The 22,539-nt window shown below is 40.1% G+C and overlaps 1 protein-coding gene across 1 annotated transcript in view; it reads left to right on the top strand.

Annotated features, from left to right (window-relative positions):
• Positions 1 to 1,165: 1,165 nt before the first annotated feature.
• Mnd1 (meiotic nuclear divisions 1) overlaps positions 1,166 to 22,539 on the top strand; it is a 57,498-nt gene continuing 36,124 nt past the window's right edge. The window contains exons 1-4 of the mRNA XM_051198855.1: positions 1,166 to 1,235; positions 7,589 to 7,654; positions 14,370 to 14,427; positions 17,265 to 17,413. Of these exons, the coding sequence (XP_051054812.1) occupies positions 1,233 to 1,235; positions 7,589 to 7,654; positions 14,370 to 14,427; positions 17,265 to 17,413 (276 nt within the window). The 5' untranslated portion in view covers positions 1,166 to 1,232. The remainder of the gene's footprint in view (positions 1,236 to 7,588; positions 7,655 to 14,369; positions 14,428 to 17,264; positions 17,414 to 22,539) is intronic.

Here is a 22,539-nt window from a genome sequence, read left to right as displayed (position 1 = left end):
TGTCAGGAAGCTCTGACTTGGAATCCCAGGGTTGAAAAGGAAATGCAATAATTATACCAAGCGAATTAAGAGCCTTAGGGAAGTGTTAATAACATCTATGTGACGGAAGCTCCATGCCACGTGACTGACAGGATCACCTCTTCCTTAAGCCTGGTGTCCTGGCGTGAAAATGGCAAGTAGATTTGTATGATACATACTTACTATATGCCCCCCATTATTGTTCTTTATAGGAGCTTTGAACATTTTTTCTACTCATCTTTACCCTATCTTATGAAATTAAGATTTTTGTTTGTTTTTCGAGACAGGTTTTCTCTGTGTAACAGTCCTAGCTGTCCTGTCCTGGAACTTGCTTTGCAGACCAGGCTGGCCTCAAACTCACAAAGATCTGCCTGCCTCTGCCTCCCAAGCACTGGGACTAAAGGCATGCACCACCACTGCCAGGCAAATTGGGATTTTAATGAAACTGAGAGACAGATTCAGCAGTAGTTGTTAGAAATAATTTAGAAAGCTCCCATTTACTCTCTTCTAAGTTCTTACAATGAGTAGAACCAGAATACTTAGGATTCACTCGCAATACAGAACACCTGTACCACCGTCTGTACTAATTGCTTTTAAGGCTAGGAGCAGTGTCACACACTTTCATTCGAAACCAGCTTTGTCTACAAAGCAAGTTTCAGGGCAGCCAGGGTTACACAGAGAAACCCAATCTCGAAAAGTGAAAAGAAAAAAAAAACAAGAAGAATTTCTTTAATAAACGTACTCATTTCTTGTAGCCAAATCCCCATTTTTTTTTAAGCCAAAACCAAACCAAAACAAAACCACTTAAAAGCGAAGATTCGAAGTTGCCTTTTAATAGAAAAACAAAAGGCACATTGAACACTTAAGCAGCAAGCAGCTTTGCAGCCCCAGAGGTAGCCTGCCCTGCCCCAGGCCCCACCCCAAACCCGGCAGATCCTTTGGGTCTCAGTCTGCTCCTGCACATGTCAGGCTCCTCTACCCTCCCGGTCCATCACCTCAGGTTCCGCCCCCTTCCTGTCCATCATTCTTAGATCCCGCCCCCTCCGCCCTGCCTATCACCTCAGGCCCCGCCCCGGCCCAGTTCCTCTTTCGGGTTCCGCAGCCATCCGAGGACCGCCAGGGGTCGTTGCGACCTCCCGTGCACTTCCTCCCGCCCTTCCCACCCCTCGCGGCTGTTGGCGCCAGAATCAAACAGGGAGGCTGCCGCGCGCACCATGGTAAGAGCGAGCCCGCCCGCCGCGCGCTCACCTCCGGGCCACGGGGCGGCGGCGGGCTGTACGCCTGGCCAGGCCCGGCGCACTAGGCCCTGCATCTCCTGCGCGTCCGAGCCCTGGCGGCTCTGGGTCTGAATCTGAGCGTTCTGGAACCGAAGCCCGGCAAGTGGAGCCGGTCCGCGCGCGGGCCACGTCCAAGAAACCCCAATGCGCATGTGCGGCCGAGTTGAGTGTCCTAAGGCTCTGTTGGGATTAGAACGCAGGACCTCATACAGGCCTGCACGGCGCTCCCCTCACCCCAGCCGCGGCCCGGCGCGCCCAGCAGGGATCAGGGCAGGGAAAGCCCCCTGCCTTAAGTCCAGGGCAGTTCTCAGCCCGCCCTGCTTCAGTGTGGGACTTTTGTGTGCCGGACAACCCCAGCTTAAAGTCACTATTGTCTTTGCGAACTTAATGACTTTCTGCCCATTAGATCGTTTTCATACACTTTCAAAGTTTCGTGCCATTCTTTTTGCTTCTGGCGACAAAGTATAAATGTGTCATTAAAGTGACCCGAGATTTTAATATCTTAATCTAGTTAAGTAGCCGTTACAAAGCGTGGGCAAGGGTCAGGTTATTAGGCGTTTATTTGAAGAAAGTTGCCCAGCTGTAATTATAACTGATAACGGCTTCTTTGTGGTTCAACTAACAACTGGGCCACCTGGGCATAAAATGGCCCAAGGAGCCCAGGACCAGACTCAAAATAACTGTGTTACCAGTTCTTCGTGTTATCATGTTTCTCTTTGTAGAATTAAAGTACCCGACTACAAGGAACTATTCACTATTGATGTGCCGGCCAACTCTCTTTATAGGGCCATTGACTACTGCCAAGGGATTTAATGGCTGTTAACTCTTCACATAGGTACTTGCTATTATATATGATCAAGAAGAAAGTTCTGGTCAAAGTTAAACTTTTGACCTCTTTGCTAATCCTGCATTAATAACTAATTTGATTTGACTGGGCTTGTTATGTAAGCAATTATAAGCATAGGTTACAGTTTCAAATTGGAGAAAATCAGTTTTGAGAATGACATGACATCTTTTTAACTTTTCAAAATGCTACTACAAATGACTGACAGGGCTGATATTAGGAGTTCTGTAATTACTTATGGAGATGACACAGTGCTCTAAAAAATATCTTAAAGTACTTCACTCAAATAGGAAGTGTCATAGACCTCAGATGGCTTTGAGTCAATCCCCTTACAGGCATCCCTGTTTCACCATGAGGAGACATACCTTGAGTCCTTATTACTTTTCTTGTTGTCTCTAGTGTCAATAAGATGCCCTTTTTACATTAGGTATTTTAAATCTGACCTTGGTGGTTTCCAAATGTGACTAGTAATAGCTGTTATAAATGGGAAAGGAATAAATCAGCCTGAAAGTAATATAAACTTATGGTGCAATTCCTCTGCGTTCCTGGAATGACTTTTATGTTTGCTGAGTAGTAAGAGCTTTCCTAAACTGTTCCCTAGCACATATCGATAGAGTCTCCTTATTGTTTGTCTCTGGGAATTGCAAAGGGCTTTCTAGTATTAGGGGGTTTGCCCCCAAATTTGGGTTCTGTTTTCTCTTGATTTACCCACATGATAAAGCCCTAATGTCAGGAGCTGAGGGAGTCCTGAATGAGTGAAGTCCTGAGTAGATGTGTGCATAGTCACACTCATAGCCTAAAGCCTAGAGGGATGGCAAAGTCTTTCCAGGGAGACTGAGTTTGAGTTTTGACAGTGTGAGGGGAAGTATACACTGTAGTTTTATTCTCTTCTGGTGTTTATGGCCTGAAGACCGCTCACCTACAGAGGCTGCTCCTTGGTTACCAAGATTAGCTAACTCTGCCTCCTTGTTCAGATTTACATAATAACCCTGCCTCCTTGTTTATATGTAATAACCATTGTATTCCATATAAAGTCATCTGCCTCTGTTCAACTCTGTAATGAATGCACTGGGCTTCTAGATTGCCACAGTTTCTCCATCCAAGAGCCCAAAGTACCCAATCCCAGCTTTCTGTTTGTGCGTCTATCTTTTCTTCATTTTCTTGCTGTCCCAGTCATGCCCAAGTTGCTAATGCCTTGCAAGGGCACAACATGCTAAAGAGGTTTCTACTTCTTTCACAGTCTTGGAAGACTAGTGAGAAAAGCAAGTTGAAACAACTGTGAATATTTTTGAAGTGCACACGCCCAGGCACGTTATCAACGTTGCAGTTCAGTTCATGCAGGGTAACTTGGGGTCTAGCCCTTTTAAGGTCCCTAAGATGAGTATATATGTATGTATGTATGCATGTATGTATGTATGTATGTATGTATGTATGTATGTATGGTAGTTTGATGCCCACTGGCATGGGAAGGCTTAGTCGGGTGTGAACTTCATGAATGGCTCAGATATTGCAAGAAAGCTGTGTGGAGGGTTATAAAATACCCCTGGATTCTAGCTCTGTTCCATAAGTTTGACAACAGTTCTACAGAACTTCCTGGAGCTAGTCTACCTCATTGGAGAGTGCTCTGCTTTCTCTCTGCAAGCAAGATGATGTCCACCTGCTTTCCTGTTACTTAATTCACCCTGAATTGTATGTTCAGGAATGTTGTAAACTTCAGAACTTGAGCAGCATGGAGTTGGAGAGTTGGCGCTTTTACTGGTTGTGGTCCTGATGTTCAGGACTGGCCTGTCTATCTGCTCTGTTAATTTCCCTGGCTTGCTAAACCCTGAGAGGGCAAAGGGCAGTAGATATTCTGAGTTTCTCAGTCTGTTCAAACTTCTCTCTTCAGTGCAGTCAGTGATGTACAAATGAGTCCTGGGAACATATGTTCAGCCTGTGATCGCAGCGCAGCAGGGGGCTATCTTCCAGGAGAACACACCCCAGATAGATTTGGGAGAGCTTTTGGAGTACTGAGGTGCCAGAGGAGAGATGCTTTAGGTAGAGGAACTTTTTTATTTTTTTTAAACAAGGCACAGAAATGATAGAATGCTTCCAGTAGAGAATTCTGGAAATAATTTTATTTATTATTAGGGTACTTGCATTTAGGAGGGTTGGGATCATCAAAAGGGTTTTGAATAAGGGACTATATAGTCAGATTTGTTTCTTCTGTGGTGTGAAAGCTGAATTTAGAGGATGAGACAAAACTGTGTTTAGGCCATTGAAGACAGGTTGCAGGAGATAGCCAATGAAGGCTTGAATCCAGGCAGAAGTAATAGGGTGGGCCAGGCAGAACATAATAGAGCAGCAGTTCTCAACCTGTGGGTCTTGACCTCTTTGGGGTCAAATGATTTTTCACAGGGGTGGCCTTGGACCATTGGAAAACAAAGATTTTTACATTGCTGTTCATAACAGTAGCAAAATTGCAGTTACAAAGTAGCAAGGAGAATAATTTTGTAGTTGAGGGTCACCACAACATGAGACACTGTGTTAGAGATTATTTAAGAACCATTGTTAACAGAACTTGGTAAGAGATGAAGGCACTTAGGATGCCTGCCAGGCCTTTGGCATAGGTAGAAAGTGTGTCTGAGGCTCTAGGTGTAGAATAGCAGGTTTATAGTGTGTAGGAGAGGAAGGATTCTATTTGGACCACATGAGTTTGAAGTCTGTCCAGCAGGCAGGTAGATACATGAGATGGGAGTTAAGCAGCATATTCAGGGTCCAACATAAAGATCTGTGGTCTCATCACAGCATTAATTAAAATTAAAGAAGATGAGATCAAAGAAGAGATTTGAGGAGAGGAAGGGCTCCATAGTGGATCCCTGGGGACTACTGTGTTCCAGAGGGACAGAAGAAGAAGAAAAATGTGAACTTGGAGGCTGCTTACTTACAAAGGCATGCTCATCAAGAAATGCAACATAATCTTGTTGCTGTGGAAATGAGTAGGTTTCTAGTTTTTGCTAGAATGGTGCTCCCAGATCCTTTTCTCAAGTGTTGGAGAGTGATACTTTCTGATGAGGTTTTTGTTTGGACAGAATCAGTCTTCATCTCATTATATCTTAACAAGCAGTGCATTTCCTATGATCTGCTGTCTTGGAGAAAACAGCAGATTTTAAGACAGGATATGCATATGGAAGTGAGGCAACAGAATGAGCTAAGGAAGCAGTTCTCAACCTGTGGGCCACAACCTGTTCATGGGGGCTGCATGTCACATACCCTGCATTTCATTTGCATTGCAATGCATAACAGTAGCAAAATTACATTATGAAGTAACAGGGAAATAATTTTATGTTTGGGGGTCACCACAACTGAGGGAATGTATTAAAAGGTCACAGCATTAGATACATTGGGAACTACAGCTCTAAGGTGAAACACTCAATCCTGCAGGAAAGCTCATTAAATTAAGGCAGGAAGTAAACCACTCAAAATAGCTTCAGGAAGTCCCTGAAATTGACCTAGGGGCACTCCACTAGACTGTGTAAGCAGTAAAGATGGCTGAGAGTCTCTGTCAGACAAGCCCAGCAGCCTGAAGAGACCAGGGACCAGTGCAGTAGCAAGGAAGAAAAGAAGGTCAGCTGAGCTGCCTGGAAGAGGCTCTCACTGAGACACTCTGCCACTTGTAGAGGGCCTGCAGGGTGCCCATTGTGCTCCAAGTTCCCAGCTTTTTGGGAACTTGGAGCACAATGGGCATGCTATGTGGGCTTTGGTGGTGCAGCTGTCTTTAAGTTATTTCTGCTCCTATAAGTCCTTATCCATGTTGCAGTAAGTAACCCCAACAAAATTCACACATTCACAAAGCTGGACTTTGGTGGTGTTCAGAATTTGATCTGTCATCTGTTCTCTGTTTCTTGTGAATAGACACTTGTTCATGTTTACCAAGGAGACACAACATGATCCTGTGCAGTTTTTGAAAAGGATGCAGAACACTTAGATTTTAGGGCCACTGAGGTGGATAAGTGGGTAGCAGTACTTGTTGCTAAGCTTGACTACCTGAGTTCAGTCCCTGGAACCACATAGAGGAAGGAGTAAACCAACTTTAGAAGGCTTTCCTCTGATGCCTACACATGGTCCATAGCATCCTTCTCTCTAAAATTAATAAACAAGTGATGTTTTTTACATGGTTTTTATTTTTCTTGCAATTTTTGCATTAAAGAAATTTGGCTTCTCTTTTTGTTTAATTTGAATGCAAGGTGATATGTACTATGTATATATATATACATACATATATACATATATAATTATATATAATAAGAATGATATATTTCAGTTACATATTGATTATCTTATTTTCAAATTTGATAAAGATTTACAGGTATCACAGGCTTCCATTTTCTATTTGGATAGTTTTTTTTTTTTCTTATATGAACCTACACACTGCTGCCACTATTTATTTTCTTTCTATTAAAATATTTAAAATTTTATGTGTATAGGTGTTTTGCCTATATATCTGTACACCATGTGTGTCCCTAAGGCCCAGGGAGGCCAGAAGAGGGGCAGATGTTCTGGGACTGGAGTTACAGACAAAGCCACCATATGAGTGCTGGGAATTGAACCCCGTCCTCTGGTTTTTAACTGCTAAGCGCTCTCCAGCCCCTGCTACCATTCTTACAATCCAATTTAACTCTAATCTTGTTATTCCTCAGCCTTAGAAGTTCCTCAGCACTTGTTTATTGTCTTGGTAGGATCCACTTTCTTCCTGGTTAGCTTCTGGTTAATTGACCCCAGATGATTTTTTTGAATTGTATCTTACATTCTCCCCCCACCCCCACCCCAACCCCTCACATACAGTAACTGTCTCAGGGATTGGATTGTGCATCCCTAACATTGCCTGTGCATGGGGTCTGCACAGGACGCCCCTTCCCACTTCCCAGCTTGACCAAATCCTTTTCATCTCTAGAATTCTAGATTAACACAGCTCCCTTTCTGGATGAGAATAATCAATTCCATCCTGGGTATTTATGCAACAATTTGTGCATGTAGCTGTTAATTGATTATAAGGGGCTGGCTGTTTTCTTTCTAAAGGTAAGTCTTTTGAAAGTTAATTCAGTGGCTTCTCATTGGTTCATTTTATAAATACTAAATTCCTACAAAGGGTAGACAGAGCAGGTGGCTTGAGTTCACTGCCTACACCAGGACAGCCAGGGCTATACAGAGAAACCCTGCCTCAAAAATAAACAAATAATAAATTTCCATGAAATGTTATTGCTCTCACTGTTTGTGTAGGGGAGATTGACAGTCCCTACTTCAAGGGTTGGTAAATAGTCACCGGAGTCTTTAGGCCAGGCTTTGAAAGGGTCACACATGTTGATATTAGACTCAATCACATAACTTTTAAGATAATGGTTAATGCCAAATTGTTGTAAAATGCTGTTTTTAAAACTGCAGCTTTTGTTGTTTTTGTTTTATGCTTTAGTCAAAGAAAAAAGGACTGAGCGCAGAAGAAAAGAGAACCCGTATGATGGAAATATTTTTTGAGACTGTAAGTTATTTCTCTAATGTTGTTAGTATTTTGTATAATTTCACATTATTTTCACAGTATGTTGTGTATTTTTCTATGATGTAATTAGATGTTAATGGTTCTTGAGAGGCAGATAAAATTCTCCAATGTTTTTGGCTCCTCTGAGCTGTGGAATAAGAAAAAAAGAGCATATCCCCTTACTCATAGTCTTATCTGGACTGTCCGGACTGTCCTGTAGATTGATACTGGGATTCCCTTTCTGAGTCATATATTTGATTATGACCTCTTTTTTTCTGAAGTAATTGTAATAGTTTGCTGAGTGCTGCCTGGGTGCTAACCATCCTCAGGCATTTAGTGTAGGTTTTCTGATTTCACCAGTGCACAGTCCTGGGGGGTAAGTTTTGCCCTACAGCTGAGGACACCTGAGGCAGTGTATGAAGGGCTTACCAGGGGCTCAGAAAACAAGAGTGGACATTATCAGGTTTAAGCTAAGGAGGATCACCTGGTTTCATAGGGAGCACAGAAATCCTGCTTTGTGTTTACAGTCTGCCAATGGCATTATGATTGTACCCAGGACTCCTTAACTTATTCCAGAAGTGTATTCAGGCCACTAAGAAAATAAATTTTCAGCTTCACTAAGTGACAGTCACAGTTCAAAACCAAGCTCTAGGCCCTACTTTCTTTACCATGTTTCTGTACATGGGTCTTTCTTTTGTAAAGAAACAAGTCTGAACAGGCCTTTCACCCCACAAGAAATTCTTCTTAGGCCTTTATTCCATTGACTGTTTCATCCTATGCAGCTGGGGGAAAATGGTAAAATAAAATATTATGTTTGTAAAATTCCTTTTCATCTTGATAATGTGGATTCTCAATACAGTTATAATAGTCTGAGGACTTAGAAAGTCTAGGTACTCCATATTTTTTTTTTTTTTAAACCAGTGCAAGACTGTCTTTGAGAAGATGAAGTTGTTTCAGTATTTATTTATTTATTTATTTATTTATTTATTTATTTATTTATTTTCTGTGCTCTTAGAGCAAGAACAGACTTAATTTCTTCTGGGCAGTAGAGACCCAAGGAAAGTAGTCAGTAGAATGACTTTATCCTTTTCGTATTGATCTTCTCAATACCAAAGCTGGCCATTTCTGGTTTAAAAATGTTCAACTTCAACCTTCAGTGGCATTTTGACACTAAAGATTAACACTACAGACTAGCAGCTTAGATGTTCAATAATGAGTTTTTTTTCTGTCCAGATAATAATTAGTTCTGTTAGTTGGTTTCATTCAGTTCATGTATTCCTATTCTATCTTCACATTACGATACAGTATGTCGCTGCATACTTATTTCATGTCAGCTTTTGGGATGGAATTGAAAATGTAACAGTGAACTTTGGAAACAATGGAAAACTTTGCATCTGCTTTCACCTGCATGAGACACTGTGTTTCTGGGATCCAGACTGATGCTAAATGTTGGTAAATATTAGATATCGGCCCTTTAGCAATTCCAAACAAATCAATATTACAGTCTAAGGTTGAAAAGCATGGATTCTGGAATTCAGTTTCTGAATTTGGATTCTAATTCCATTGTTGATAAGTAAAATTCCAATAAAGTCAAACATGGCTATTATGCCATCTGATATAGAATTTGACATTAGATATGGATAATGGCCCTTCTTAAAGATGGTGTCATGGCTGAATGCTCATTATGTGGTGTTAAGTAGAAAATGCAAAACCTGAAAGAATATTGCTGTATGGTTATACAACTTAATGGTAGGGTTGTGTTTTATAGTCTGTTTTCCCAGTTACCTCTGATGAATGTTTTATCACCTTCTGAATGCTGGCTAAGTGCTGTGTACCATGCTGCCTCTAATAACTGTCGGTTAAGTATTGTGTACTAAACTGCTTCTAATCATGAGTGATTCATCAACATTTTTTTTAGAAATCCTCTCAAAATATTTACAATAGCTCATGAAGAGACCACAAATGCATTTGTCAGCTCACTCCTTCATCCATTCATCAATTCTTTTTTGTTGTGGACATACTTTATATATATTCTTGGTTCCAAGCCTCTTTATTGTTTTTTTTAAAAGCTAGGTCTTTTTTTTATGTTGATTAATGTTTTTATTATGTACAGTGTTCTACCTGTATGTTTGCCTTCACACCAGAAGAGGGCTGCATATCTCATTACAGATGGTTGTGAACCACCATGTGGTTGCTGGGAATTGAATTCAGGATCTCCGGAAGAGCAGTCCATGCTCTTAACCTCTGAGACATCTCTGTAGCGCCCCAAACCTCTTTATAAAGTAGATATTTTTGCAAATATTTTTCTTTTGGGCAGTATCTGTCTCCTCAATCTTGTAAAATGTCTTTTTGGATAAGCAGAGGTTTTGGACTTGGTTCCGTCCAGTTGAACTTGCTTTTCCAGTTAATCTAGAAAGCAGTGGATCTCCATCCCATCCACACAGTTACAGTGCTTCTCTCTAATTACTGGATGCGTTAGTCTTCCCAAACAATTTCACCCTCACTCTTCTAGTGCTTCCCAACACTTAAGAAAATTACAGTCAGCAATGGCCCCTGACCGCCAAATTAAATACTCTATATGCATATTTTTCCCATAGTGTTTTTCCCATAGTGTTTTGTTCTGCATGTATTGAGTGTCCATGAGTGACTGAGACACAGCATGAGCTGAACATTTTTCTGTTCCATAGAGTTAACTGCTTCATAAAACCTTAAATGAAAGTGAACTTTGACAGTTGTCTGGGACTTTTAGCTGCAGTTGAGACATACCAAGTAAAGCACTTCTCCCTTTATCTTTTTTCTTTGGGTTCTTTCCCTCCCTCATTTCCTCTCCCTTCTCTCTCTGCCTCCTTATTTCTCTCCCTCCCTTCCCTTCCTTTCTTTTTAAGGTATGACCTTTTTATATTGCCCAGGCTAGCCTCAAAATTCTGGTCCAAAGCAATCCTCCCATCCTTGAGCCTGTTTATATTCCTTTCTCCCTCCCCCTCCCCCTCCCTCCCTCTCTCCCTCTTTCCCTCTGTCCTTCCTCCCTTCCTCTGTCCCTTCTTCCCTTCCTTCTGGCTTTATACTTCTGTTGGCAGGTTTTTTTTTTTTTTTTTTTTTTTTAAACATACCAATCCCAATTCCCCTTCCCTCCCCCCTCCCCACAACTTCCCTCCCCATATATCCACTCCTCAGAGAGGTCAAGGCCTCCCATGGTGAGTCAACAGGTCTGTCACGTCACCATGCAAAAGGCAAGACCAACCCCATCCCTGTGTCTAGATTGAGCAGGGTATCTCTCCTTGGGAAATGGGCTCCAAAAAGCCAGTTCATGCACTAGGGAAAGATCTTGGTTCCACTGCCAGTGTCCCCACAAACTGCTTAAGCCATCTATTGTCACCTGCATTCAGGGGACCTATGCAGGTTGCCCTGCTGTCAGTCTGGAGTCAGTGAGCTCCACTAGCTCAGGTCAGCTGTTTTTGTGGGTTTTCCCATCATGGCCTTGACTCCTTTGCTCATATTATTGCTTCTCTCTCTCTGACTGGATTCTGGGAGCTTGGCCCAGTGGTTAGTTTTGGATCTCTGCATCTGCTTCCATCAGTTACTGGATGAAGGTTCTATGATGATAATTATGGTAGGCCTCGATTTGATTACGGGGGAGGCCAGTTTATGCATCCTCTCCACTATTGCTTAGAGTTTTAGCTGGGGTTATCCTTGTGTATTCCTGGGAATTTCCCTAGTGCCAGATTCTTCACTAATCCCATAATCAAGATATTTCCTTCCTTGCTCTCCCTCTCTGTCCTTCCCCCAACTCGACCATCCCATTCTCCTTTATGTGCTCCTCCCTACACCCCTTCCTCCTACCCTATACCCTTCCTCCCACACTCTCAATTTATTGAGAAGATCTTGTCCTTTTCCCCTTCCCAGAGAGATCCATGTGTCTCTTAGGGTCATCTTTGTTACCTAGTTTATCTGGGGTTGTGGATTGTAGGCTGGTTATCTTGTGCTTTATGTCTAATATCCACTTATAAGTGAGCACATATTATATTTGTCTTTCTGGGTCTGGGTTACCTCACTCAGGATGTTTTTTTCTAGTTCCATCCATTTGCCTGCATGAGGTCATTGTTTTTGACTGCTGAGTAGTACTCCATTGTATAAATGAACCACATTTTCTTTATCCATTCTTTGGTTGAAGGGCATTTAGGTTGTTTTCAGGTTCTGGCTATTATCAATAAAGCTGCTATGAATATAATTGATCAAATGTCCTTGTGGTATAAGTGTGCATCCTTTGAGTATATGCCCAAAAGTGGTATTGCTGGGTCTTAAGGTAGGTTGTTTCCAAATTTTCTGAGAAACTGCCATGTTACATGTACTCTTTTTCACCAACTGCCTGGGTCCCGCTGCTGCTTCAGGCCCTAAATAACACACGAGACACTATGTTAATTATAAAGCTGTTGGCCGTTTACTAGGGCTTCTTATTGGCTAGCTCTGTCTTAATTATTAACCTATTTATATCGATCTATGTATTGCCACAAGACTGTGGCTTACCCAGTTATGCCCAGCATGGTGTTACTCCTCCAGCAGCCTACCTGGTGACTCGCTCTGCCTATGTTTCCCAGAATCCTCCTCATCTGCTAGATCTGCCTATCTTATTGGTGATGAATAAAACACTGTGGCCAATAAGATAAATATATACAGAAGACCATTTCCCATACTGCCATACTGATTTCCAAAACAGCTGTACCAGTTGGCATTACTACTAGCAGTAGAGGAGTGTTCCCCTCATTCCACATCCTCTCCAGCATAAACTGTCATCACTGTTTTTCATCTTAGCCACTCTGACAGGTATAAGATGTTATTTCAGAGTTATTTTGATTTGCATTTCCTTGATGGTTAAGGTTGTTGAGCAATTCCTTAAATGTCTTTCAGCTATTTGAATTTCTTCTGTTGAGAATTCTGTTTAGATCTGTACCCCACTTTTTAATTGCATTATTTGGTATTTTTGGTGTCTAGTTTCTTGAGTTCTTTGTCTGTTTTGGAGCTCAGACCTCTATCAGATGTGGGGTTGGTGAAGATCTTTTCCCATTCTGTAGGTTGCCATTTTGTCTTATTGACTGTGTCCTTTGTCTTACAGAAGCTTCTCAGTTTTAGGAGGTCCCATTTATTAATTGTTGCTTTCAGTGTCTGTGTTACTGGCATTATATTTAGGAAGTGGTCTCCTGTGCCAGTGTGTTCAAGGCTACTTCCCATTTATCTTCTGTGAGGTTCAGTGTGTTTGGATTTATGTTGAGGTCTTTCATCCATTTGGACTTGAGTTTTGTGCATGGCAATAGATATGGATCTATTCTATTCTCCTACAAGTCAGCATCTAGTTATGCCAGCACCATTTGTTGATGCTTTCTTTTTTCCATTTTATATTCTTGCTTCTTTGTCTAAAGTCAGGTGTTCATAGATGTATGGATTATTATCAGGGTCTTCAATTTGATTCCATTGGTCCACCTGTCTGTTTTTGTGCCAATATCAAGCTGTTTTCATTACTGTAGCTCTATAGTATAGTTTGAAGTCAGGAATGGTGATGCCTCCAGAAGTTTTTTTTTATTGTACAGGATTGTTTTGACTATCCTGGGTTTTTGTTTTTCCATATGAAGTTGAGTATTGTTCTTTCGAGGTCTGTGAAGAAATGTGTTGGAATTTTGATGAGCATGTGTCATTGAAACTATAGATAGCTTTTGGTAAGATTGCCATTTTTACTGTGTTAATCCTATGTATCCAAGAACATGGGAGATCTTTCCATTTTCTAATAGCCTATTCAATTTCGTTCTTCAAAGTCAAATTTTTGTCATACAGGTCTTTCACTCATTTGGTTAGAGTTACCCCAAAGTATTTTATGTTGTTTGTGGCTATTGTAAAGGGTGATAAATGGGTGTTTCTCAGCCCATTTATCATCTATATACAGGAGGGCTAATAATTTTTTTGAGTTAATCTTGTATCCTGACACATGACTGAATGTGTTTATCAGCTGTACAAGTTCCCTGGTAGAATTTTTGGAGTCACTTATGTATACTATCATATCATCAGCAAATATTGAAAGTTTGACTTCCTTTCTAATTTGTATCCCTTTGATCTCCTTTTGTTGTCTCATTGCTCTAGCTAGAACTTCAAATACAATATTGAAGAGATATGGAGAGAGTGGACAGCCTTGTCTTGTTCCTGGTTTTAATGGAATCACTTTGAGTTTCTGTCCATTTAATTTTGTGTTGGCTTTTGGCTTGCTGTATATTGCTTTTATTATGTTTGTGTATGTTCCTTGTATCCCAGATGTCTTCAAGACCTTTATCATAAAGGGGTGTTGAATTTTGTCAAAGATGATAATGTGGTTTTTTTTCTTCCAGGGAGACTTTTGATGACTGTTTCTATTTCCTTAGGGGTTATAGGTCTATTTAATTTGTGTTTTTGATCTTGATTTAATTTTTGTATGTGGTACTTATCGATAAAATTGTCCAATGCCTTTAAATTTTTCCAAGTTTTTTGAGTACAGGTTTTTGAAATATGACCTGATGATTTTCTAGATTTCCTCAGTGTCTGTTGTTATTTCTTCTAGTTCTAGAATATTCAATTATAGTACATTATTCATTTATAGACATAGCTTTTTGATGCTGTGCTTTATGAACATGGTTATGGTAAATATAAATAAACATAAAGTAATTAATGTTTTTTTACCTTTTTAAACCCTTTTAACCAGAAAGATGTATTTCAACTAAAAGACCTGGAGAAGCTTGCTCCCAAAGAGAAAGGCATCAGTAAGTACTAAGGAGATGGTGGATGGTGGGGACTCAGTCATTTCTGCAGTGGTCTTTTCCTTTATGGTCAATATAAACATCTAGAAGTGAGTATGTCTGTGCTCTACAGGTAGAAGGTTGACATGAAAGTATAAGCAGGGTTGATTTCCTTGGAAAACCAGGTGGCTCTTAATTTTCAGTGGTGAGGCATTTGTTTGCTAGTAAGACTTTCCATTGCTATGGCAGAATGTCTGAGAGACAGCTTCAAAGAAGGATTTGGTTTTGCTCACAGTTTTAGAGGGTCATGTGTCCCCCTACCCCAGGAAGACAGGTAGAGCAAGCAGAGCAGCTCCCATCACTGAGCTAAGGAAGAAAAACACTGTAAACATTTTGGTATATTTTGATGTTTTGTATGTAAAGGTCTGTCATTCTGAGAGGGAACCATCCTGCATATGCAATTTTGTGTCTCTGGTCTTCTCTCTCTCTCTCTCTCTCTCTCTCTCTCTCTCTCTGTGTGTGTGTGTGTGTGTGTGTGTGTGTGTGTGTGTGTAGGAATGGGTGTGCTGGGGATTAACCCAGGCCTCACACTTGTTTAGACTAGTATTCCACTACTGAGCTTCATCTTAGTTATGCTTTTTTTTTGTTTTAAATAACATATCATCTACATGTGTATACCACTTGCTTTGGAAGATGAATTCCAAAATTCCATCCCATGACCGCCTATCCAACTAGATTGTCTAGAGATACGGCTACTAAAAATATTGTACAATGAACATGTTCTCTGCTCTGGATTAAACTGTGTTCTTCCCCAGTTCATATGTTGAATCTCCAACCCTTCTGGAAATAGGACTTTCATCAGGGCATTAAGTTAAAAGAGGAGTGTAGTAATACAGTATGTAGTCTCAGCACTTGGAAATCATGAGTTTGAGTTAGCTTGAGCTAACTGTCACAGTCAAATGCAGAAACAAATCATTATGTGAGGTTTTAAGAGTAGGGCTCTAATTTTAAGATGGGGGCAGGGGGGTTGATTTGTTTATGTCTCCTGGTGAAAGGCTACCCATAACAAGAACACAAGTTGTCCACGCAACAGGCAAGGCATCCTCACCAGTATCTAAATTGGGTGCTATCTTGTCCTGGTTGCTGAAACTATGGGAATGGGGACTGGACATGGCCTTAGCCTTCTTAAGCCTGTGCTCTCTGGCTGTATCTTATCTCCTGCTTAAGCACCTGGTCTATGGGGTTGTTTATGGGACCCAAGCAAACCAAAGCTCTGTTCATACATTTTTCTTAACCTCTCATGTTACTTCACTAGACTCTATCTGTAGAAGGAAAGCATAAAATCATCGTGTAGTTCTCAAAATTTGAAACATGTATTTTAAAATTGCTTTCAGGAAAGGCTTGGCCACTTTATGTTCACACTGACTTTGTATTTCTTTTTCAGTATTGGGGGTTGTACTTAGGGCTCTGTGCATGCTAGGCTAGTGCTCTGTCATGGAGTCTCACTACCGACCTTTATTTTTAGAATTTTTTGACCTTCATTTCAGTTTATATGAGTAGAGTTGAATGTTTTCACATTTGATGTCAATTTTATTTATTAGATCTTTAAATTTTAAGTAAGTTTTATAGCTAGAGATCTGTTCTAGGGAAATTTTGAATGGATATTAAAATAGGGATATAGTTTTTGGTACCTAGAAAATAAACATTATTAATAGATTTTAAATCTTAGCTCTAACTATTGGAACTAGTTTGTTTCTTTATTGATTAATCTTTCTTAACTTTTAAAAGGTTTTCTAAGTAGAAGGTAATACATGTTTATTTTTGGGGGAAAAAAAAGTAAAAATTACCTGTTCTCTGACATCTGAACTACTGTCATATTAATTCATACTGTCTTTTCACTCTTCTGTATTATACATTCTATACAATGCAACATGTATTTATCCATACCGCTAAAATTGTTGTGTAATATTATATTTTTTAAATCCAATTATTGGGCTAGTTTCCAGTTTCTTTTGCTACTGATAAAAATGCTTTGACAAACATCCATCTTTATGCTCTCTGGCTGAGTTTATAAAAGTGAAATTTATTCAAGAAGAAAAGACATACATATAAAGTTTTAGATACATGCTTCCATATTTTACACCCATGTTGAGAATACCAGTTTCTTTCTGTCTTAGAATGTTTTTAAGCAGCAGCCAGGAGGCATGCTGTTTGTTTTAGATTTTCTCCAATTTAGAGTGGTATCGAGAAGGCTAGGGGTGGAGTTTAGCAATAGAGCACTTATCTAGCATGTTCAAAACCTGGTTTCAAACTCTAATACTAAAAATAAAGTGTAGGTGTAATTGAAATAATTGAGCATGATTATATATAGAACACTTTTATTTATTTTAAAATTAGCATACAAAGTGACAGGTTTCCTTATTGCATTGCAATGTGTGCTCCAGTTTGGTGAGCCCTCCCATCCCCTCCCCCATCTCATTGTCCATCTCCGAGTACTAGAGACTATCTCCCTCCACTGTTCATCTTTCCACTTCATGTCTCTTGTGTCCTAATACTGTTTGCACCTTCTTTTTTACAGTTGCTTTTCTTCTCTCCTCTCATGGCCCCTTTCTAATTTCATAACCTCTGCCTACACTGCTCCCAAATAATCACACCAAGATCTACATGTAAGAAAGGACATTGGATTTGCCTTTGAGAGCCCAGGTCACCTTACTTGTTATACACATATAGATGCTGTTGATGTACTGTTATCTTTCTCTTTTCACTTTTAACTGTGATGTGCTTTGCGAGTGTTTCTCCAGTTTTTACCTGCTTTTGGATTTACCTGCTTAACATGGAGTCTGTAAATGTTTTCTCCCCAGCTGCTATGTCAGTCAAAGAGGTCCTTCAGAGCTTGGTAGATGATGGTATGGTTGACTGCGAGAGGATTGGAACTTCCAATTACTATTGGGCTTTTCCAAGCAAAGCTCTTCATGCCAGGAAACGCAAGCTGGAGGCTCTGACCTCTCAGGTGAGGCACCATGGTTTTGAGTTTGAGGAGGTGTGCTTGGTAACATGGATGAGTTTTCCTTAATACTTTCCCCATTCAGTGTTTTCTCTCTCCCTCCCCTCCCATGTCCCCCTGACTTAGTACATTCTCTCTTTTTTTTAATTCATTGTTTTTATCAACCACAGTTCCCCCTCCCTCTCCTCCTCCACATCCCCCAACCTACCCCTTCCTCCTCCATCTACTCCTCAGAAAGGGTAAGGCTTCCCGTAGGGAGTGAACAAAGCCTGGCACATTCAGTTGAGATAAGCCCTTCCATCCTGCCTTAGGGCTGAGCAAGGCTTCCTACCATATGGAATGGGCTTCAGGAAGCAGCTCATGCCAGTTCTTTCTCTTAAACTTTGAAAGTACATGATTACAAAGTCTAAAGAAAATTACCATCTCTTTCTCATAAAGCCTGTGTCTAGCTCAGTGGTAGGATGCTTCCTTGGCTTTCACTCCCAGACACCTCAAATGTAACATAAACTCTAAAATGAGCTTAGAATACTTGTTTTACTTTCCTACATATTATATTATTTTCTAACATTTTATTTTCTTTAAAAAAAAAATCAGTAGATTCTAGGAGGACAGTTTTATGTTTAGGTATATAGGAAACTCGATGGGAAAGTAGAGATACTTCCTCACATCTTTAACTTTTGAACAGGGTTTCTCAGTTCCCTATCCATAGGTCTTTCCAAGAATGCACTTAACACAGTCATGTCAACCTCATGAATGCAAATTCTATGTAGACAGTTATGTTTATACAATAAAATATAAAATTCTGTTTATTTTCAGTACATATGAGCTTTTCCCCTGAATATTTTCAATTCCTAGCTTATTGAATCAGTGTATGTGAAACTTATGGGTACAAGGGCCAAGTGTAGCCAGGCGTTGGTGGCACACACCTTTAATCCCATCACTTCAGAGGCAGAGGCTGGCAGATCTCTGTGAGTTTGAGACCAGCCTGGTTTACAGAGCGAGTTCCAGGACAGACTCCAAAGCTACACAGAGAAACCTTTCTCACAAAAAGGAAAAACCAAAACAAGGGCCAAGTAAAAAGAAATTTTCTTTTGGTTAAAATTTGCTTAGTACATTCCATTTCTTTATAGTTATTTTTATGTTTTCTATTTCAGTGTGTTTCTTGTAAGGAGATATAATTGGGTTTTTCATTTTTATGTAACTGCCAGGTAAGTTAGTGTGTTAGACCACTTATATTTAGTGTTAGAATCAGTGTTATTAAATTTGCTGTGATAATTGAATTGTGTTCCTTGAGAATAAGGATTATGTTTTTTTCATTCAACAAATACTGTATCACACATGTGAACACATATCTTGTGTGGTGGGGTTCAGTCCTGTCTAAATTGGGTACAGTGGTGCTTATTACACATTTCTTGGCCAATGGTGTAAGGCTGAAATTCATTTCCTTAAATGAACAAGACCAAATGACTTACCGTAGTTCATAGTAATTAAGTGTGAGTACTTGGGTAGTCTTAGTAGAAGCAAGCAAGAATGTCTTGTTAGTACCATGAACGCAACTATTTCAAAATTGACAGTAATTGATGTTTATATTGAATGATTAAGGAATAGGGTATTCTTATTACCACTGTTCTGATTATCTTGGAATACCATGTGAGTAAAAGATTAACAACATAATCTGAACTTACCAAATCATCATATAAATTAGCTGCTGTCAATATACTCCTGTCCTGCTAGTCTGAGAGTTGACATCAAGTGTAGTTTTGAATACAGCCTTCCTATAGTTCCTTTTAGATGCTAGAGGTCAGAACTTAGTGTGACACACCTCTGTAAGTCAGAAGTTAAGGCATGCTAACATGTGTGCAGTAGGTCCTGCTCTAAGCACTGTAATAAGTCTCAACAAGGTTTTGTTTTTGTTTTTCTTAAGCAGCTGGGGAGTTTGCAAGCTTTTTAGTGACTTGCTTTCTCAATTTGTAAAAAAGGTTATTCTACTTTTATGGGTTGTGGTGAAGATGAAGTGTAAGGTTCATGGTACTCTAGGGTTTCTGCATGCGGGGGCCACACATTTCGATAAATTATGGCTCACGCAGGAGTGTAGACTGTAAGCTTATTTGTTCAATCAGCAAGTAAATGGGGACTTGCATTTTACTGAAGGTGATTCAAAAACTAGAAGTCGTTGTTGATGCTTTATAAGAAAAGTGCTTTTGGACTGTGCTGAAAGTATGAATTCTCTGCAGGGAAGGGAAGTGAGTGAGAAGCTCTGCATGGCTCTAACAGCATACATAAGTGCTGCTAGTGATGTGGGATTTGCATCAGACAAAGGGCACTCTGGCACTGCTGATTGGCCACATTCACATTTGCAGTGAGGGATGGACTCTGCCATAGATTGTTGAAGTATAATGTTCCTTTGACTTTCTTGTTAATTATTTCCAGATTGGCTTGGAGGTGGGCTGGGGTGTGGGGGGTGGGACTCTTCATTTCCTTTCTTTTAATGTCATTCCTTTTCTGCTGGTGATGTGCTTATCTCTTAGGGATAGACATTCTTATAGTAAATTTGAAAATTAAATGAGGAAATATATTTTTTCTCCTTTGCCTTTTGGTTGTATGTGTTGATCATCATTGAAGACAGTCTGAAGGACTCATGGTTATAGTTTGTTTTAACTTCAACGTTTTCTGAGATGATAAACAGTCAGTTCTGTGTGGCATATATCAACTTCCCCTGAGATTTACCATGTGCTGCTTCGGCCATGCATTGTTGAAAAGTCTCTGAATATAAAGAATAAGTGGTCTATGCCTAAAGAATTTGCAGTTTCCTTGAGAAAGTATAGTTATCTAACTTACTTGGAAATAATTAACAAGAAATTATAAATGGTCTTGGCAAATGCTAAGCTTTGCTGTGAATTTAGTTTTACAGTTTAGGACAAAGGCAAGGCTCTTAAAATTTTCTTTAAGTTATATTTATTTATTTGTCTGTGTAGGGGTGTGTGTATGTATGCACATGCCACTGTGCATGTTTGGAAATCAGCAAACAACTCCCAGGCATCAGTTCTCTCCTTTTACCGTGTGGAAGGTGCTTAGGTTTGGTGGCAAGAGCCTTTACCCATTGAGACAAGGCTTTTAACAGAATTTTTAGAAATTATTCTTTTGAGCTGAAAGTGGTGTAGGTTTAGAATCAGTGGTTCTCAATCTTCCTCATGCTGTAACTCTGTAATGTAGCTCCTCAGGCTGTGATTGTAATGATTCAACAGTGAGTGGCACCGTGGCCCATTGGAGCTGAGGGACTCCACAAAGTCTCATCATGCAACAGATCCCACATGCAAGGCTTATGGGGGTGTGCAGAGGCAGCCTCTAAATGACAGCGGAAAGAAAAAGAGAGTGGGAGAGTTTGTGACTCATGGTAGCAGTAGCAACAGTGGCTTGGTGGTTGATGATGATGTGTTCTGCTGGCGATGGTCCCTGAGGGCTGGCCAATAGAAATGCCTGAATGCTAACAGGTACTTATTATAAGCTTAGAAGACAGTATTGGGCTAGAGAGATGGCTCAGAGGTTAAGATTACTGGCTGCTCTTCCAGAGGACCCTGGTTCAGTTCCCAGCACCCACATGGCATCTCACTACTGTCATAGTCCAGTTCCATGGGTCTGACACCCTTACACATGCAGGTAAAACCACCAATGCACATGAAATAAAAATAAATAATTAAAATATGTTTTATTTTAAAGACAATGTTGCTACTTTCCCTCCCTCTGCTTAATGTGGTTAAGATATTATTTTGCTGAGAATAATTTGACTGGTTCCTTTCTCACAAGTCATTGTTGTAAATACTTTGTATATAGCTTGAAGAAACACCTAAGTGAAGTGACATTTTTCTGTCCCCTAAAAGATGGGAAGAAATTATTAGGGGACGGGAACAAGATGACTTAGCAGTTGATAATTCATTCTGTTCTTACAAAAGCCCTGAGTTGTGTTCCAGCACCCATACCTGTGGCTCCACAACCACCTGTAACTCCAGCTCCAGGGTGATCCAACACCTCTGGTCTCCAAGGGCACCTGCTGGCACGTGCAAATAGCCTCCCACCAATATAATAAAAAATTGTTAAAAATCAGGAATGACCTTGAAGTTAACCCTTAAAACGATCATCCATGTCATCAGTCTTATAAAGGAAGGCAGTTCTGACATGGTAAGACATGGAAAAACTTCAGGCAGGCACACAGGACCAGCAAGCAGGTTTCTTGTCTGTGTCTCCATTCCTCCGACTTAGTCTCTAAGAGATTCTGTGCCCAAGTGAGGACTGGCAGTATTGTGCTCCTCTTCTACACAAGTACAGTGTCTGTGTGTCTGTCGGGGTGCACTGCAGTAATTCTCCTTGTTTGGGATATGACATGTAGCCAGGCTCAAACAGAGGTGGGGAGGAAGGAAGGTCTTGTTGAACAGATGTAGGTTTCAGTGTGCACATGTACTATTCTGGAGATGGTTACAGCAGCGCTGATTGGTACACTTACAAATGGTTATGGTGGGGAATGTTGTATGCACTTTATTGACATTTTAAAAACAAAGCAATATTTTAAATATGTAATTAAAATGTGACTTCTTAAAAGTAAGAATTAGCAATTTTGAATGGATTTTTAAAAAATTAACAAGTAACAATTAGGAATCCCCTCCCCCAGAACATTTTTAGTTCTTTATTTAGGTTTTGGTTTGGAGGGTAGTTCAGGCCAGACTTCCTTGGAATTGGTGTATAACAAAGCATTTCATTCTGAAAAAAGAAGAGAAGATGAAGCTGAATTTTGTTGTGTTAGTTTTGGAGACCCTGAGAGATGTTCTCAGTTTGAAAGGCTTTTTTTTGTTTTGTTTTGTTTTGTTTTTTTACCCCCAACCAGTGTTTAGAAATAGGCATATAGATGTTTACAACTAAAATTGAGTCTATAAAGAGTAGGTCTACTTTGGGGCTATGCACATAACTATAGAGTTTTAGTAAAAACAGGCACTATCTTTGTTGATATTCATTTATTCCAGTGAAGTTCATTTAGTTCATAATGCTGTGGCAAGTTTATGACTGATGAGCAGGACATAAAAGTAAGAGACACGGCAACACATCATTGTGATATGTTGTTGTCCACACACTGTCCTTAATAT

This window comes from Phodopus roborovskii, unplaced genomic scaffold, assembly GCF_943737965.1.
Source record: "Phodopus roborovskii unplaced genomic scaffold, PHOROB, whole genome shotgun sequence".
In the NCBI taxonomy this organism is placed as follows: Eukaryota; Metazoa; Chordata; class Mammalia; order Rodentia; family Cricetidae; genus Phodopus; species Phodopus roborovskii.
Note: the sequence above shows the minus strand (reverse complement) of the source record. Positions and strands in the feature narration are given on the sequence as shown.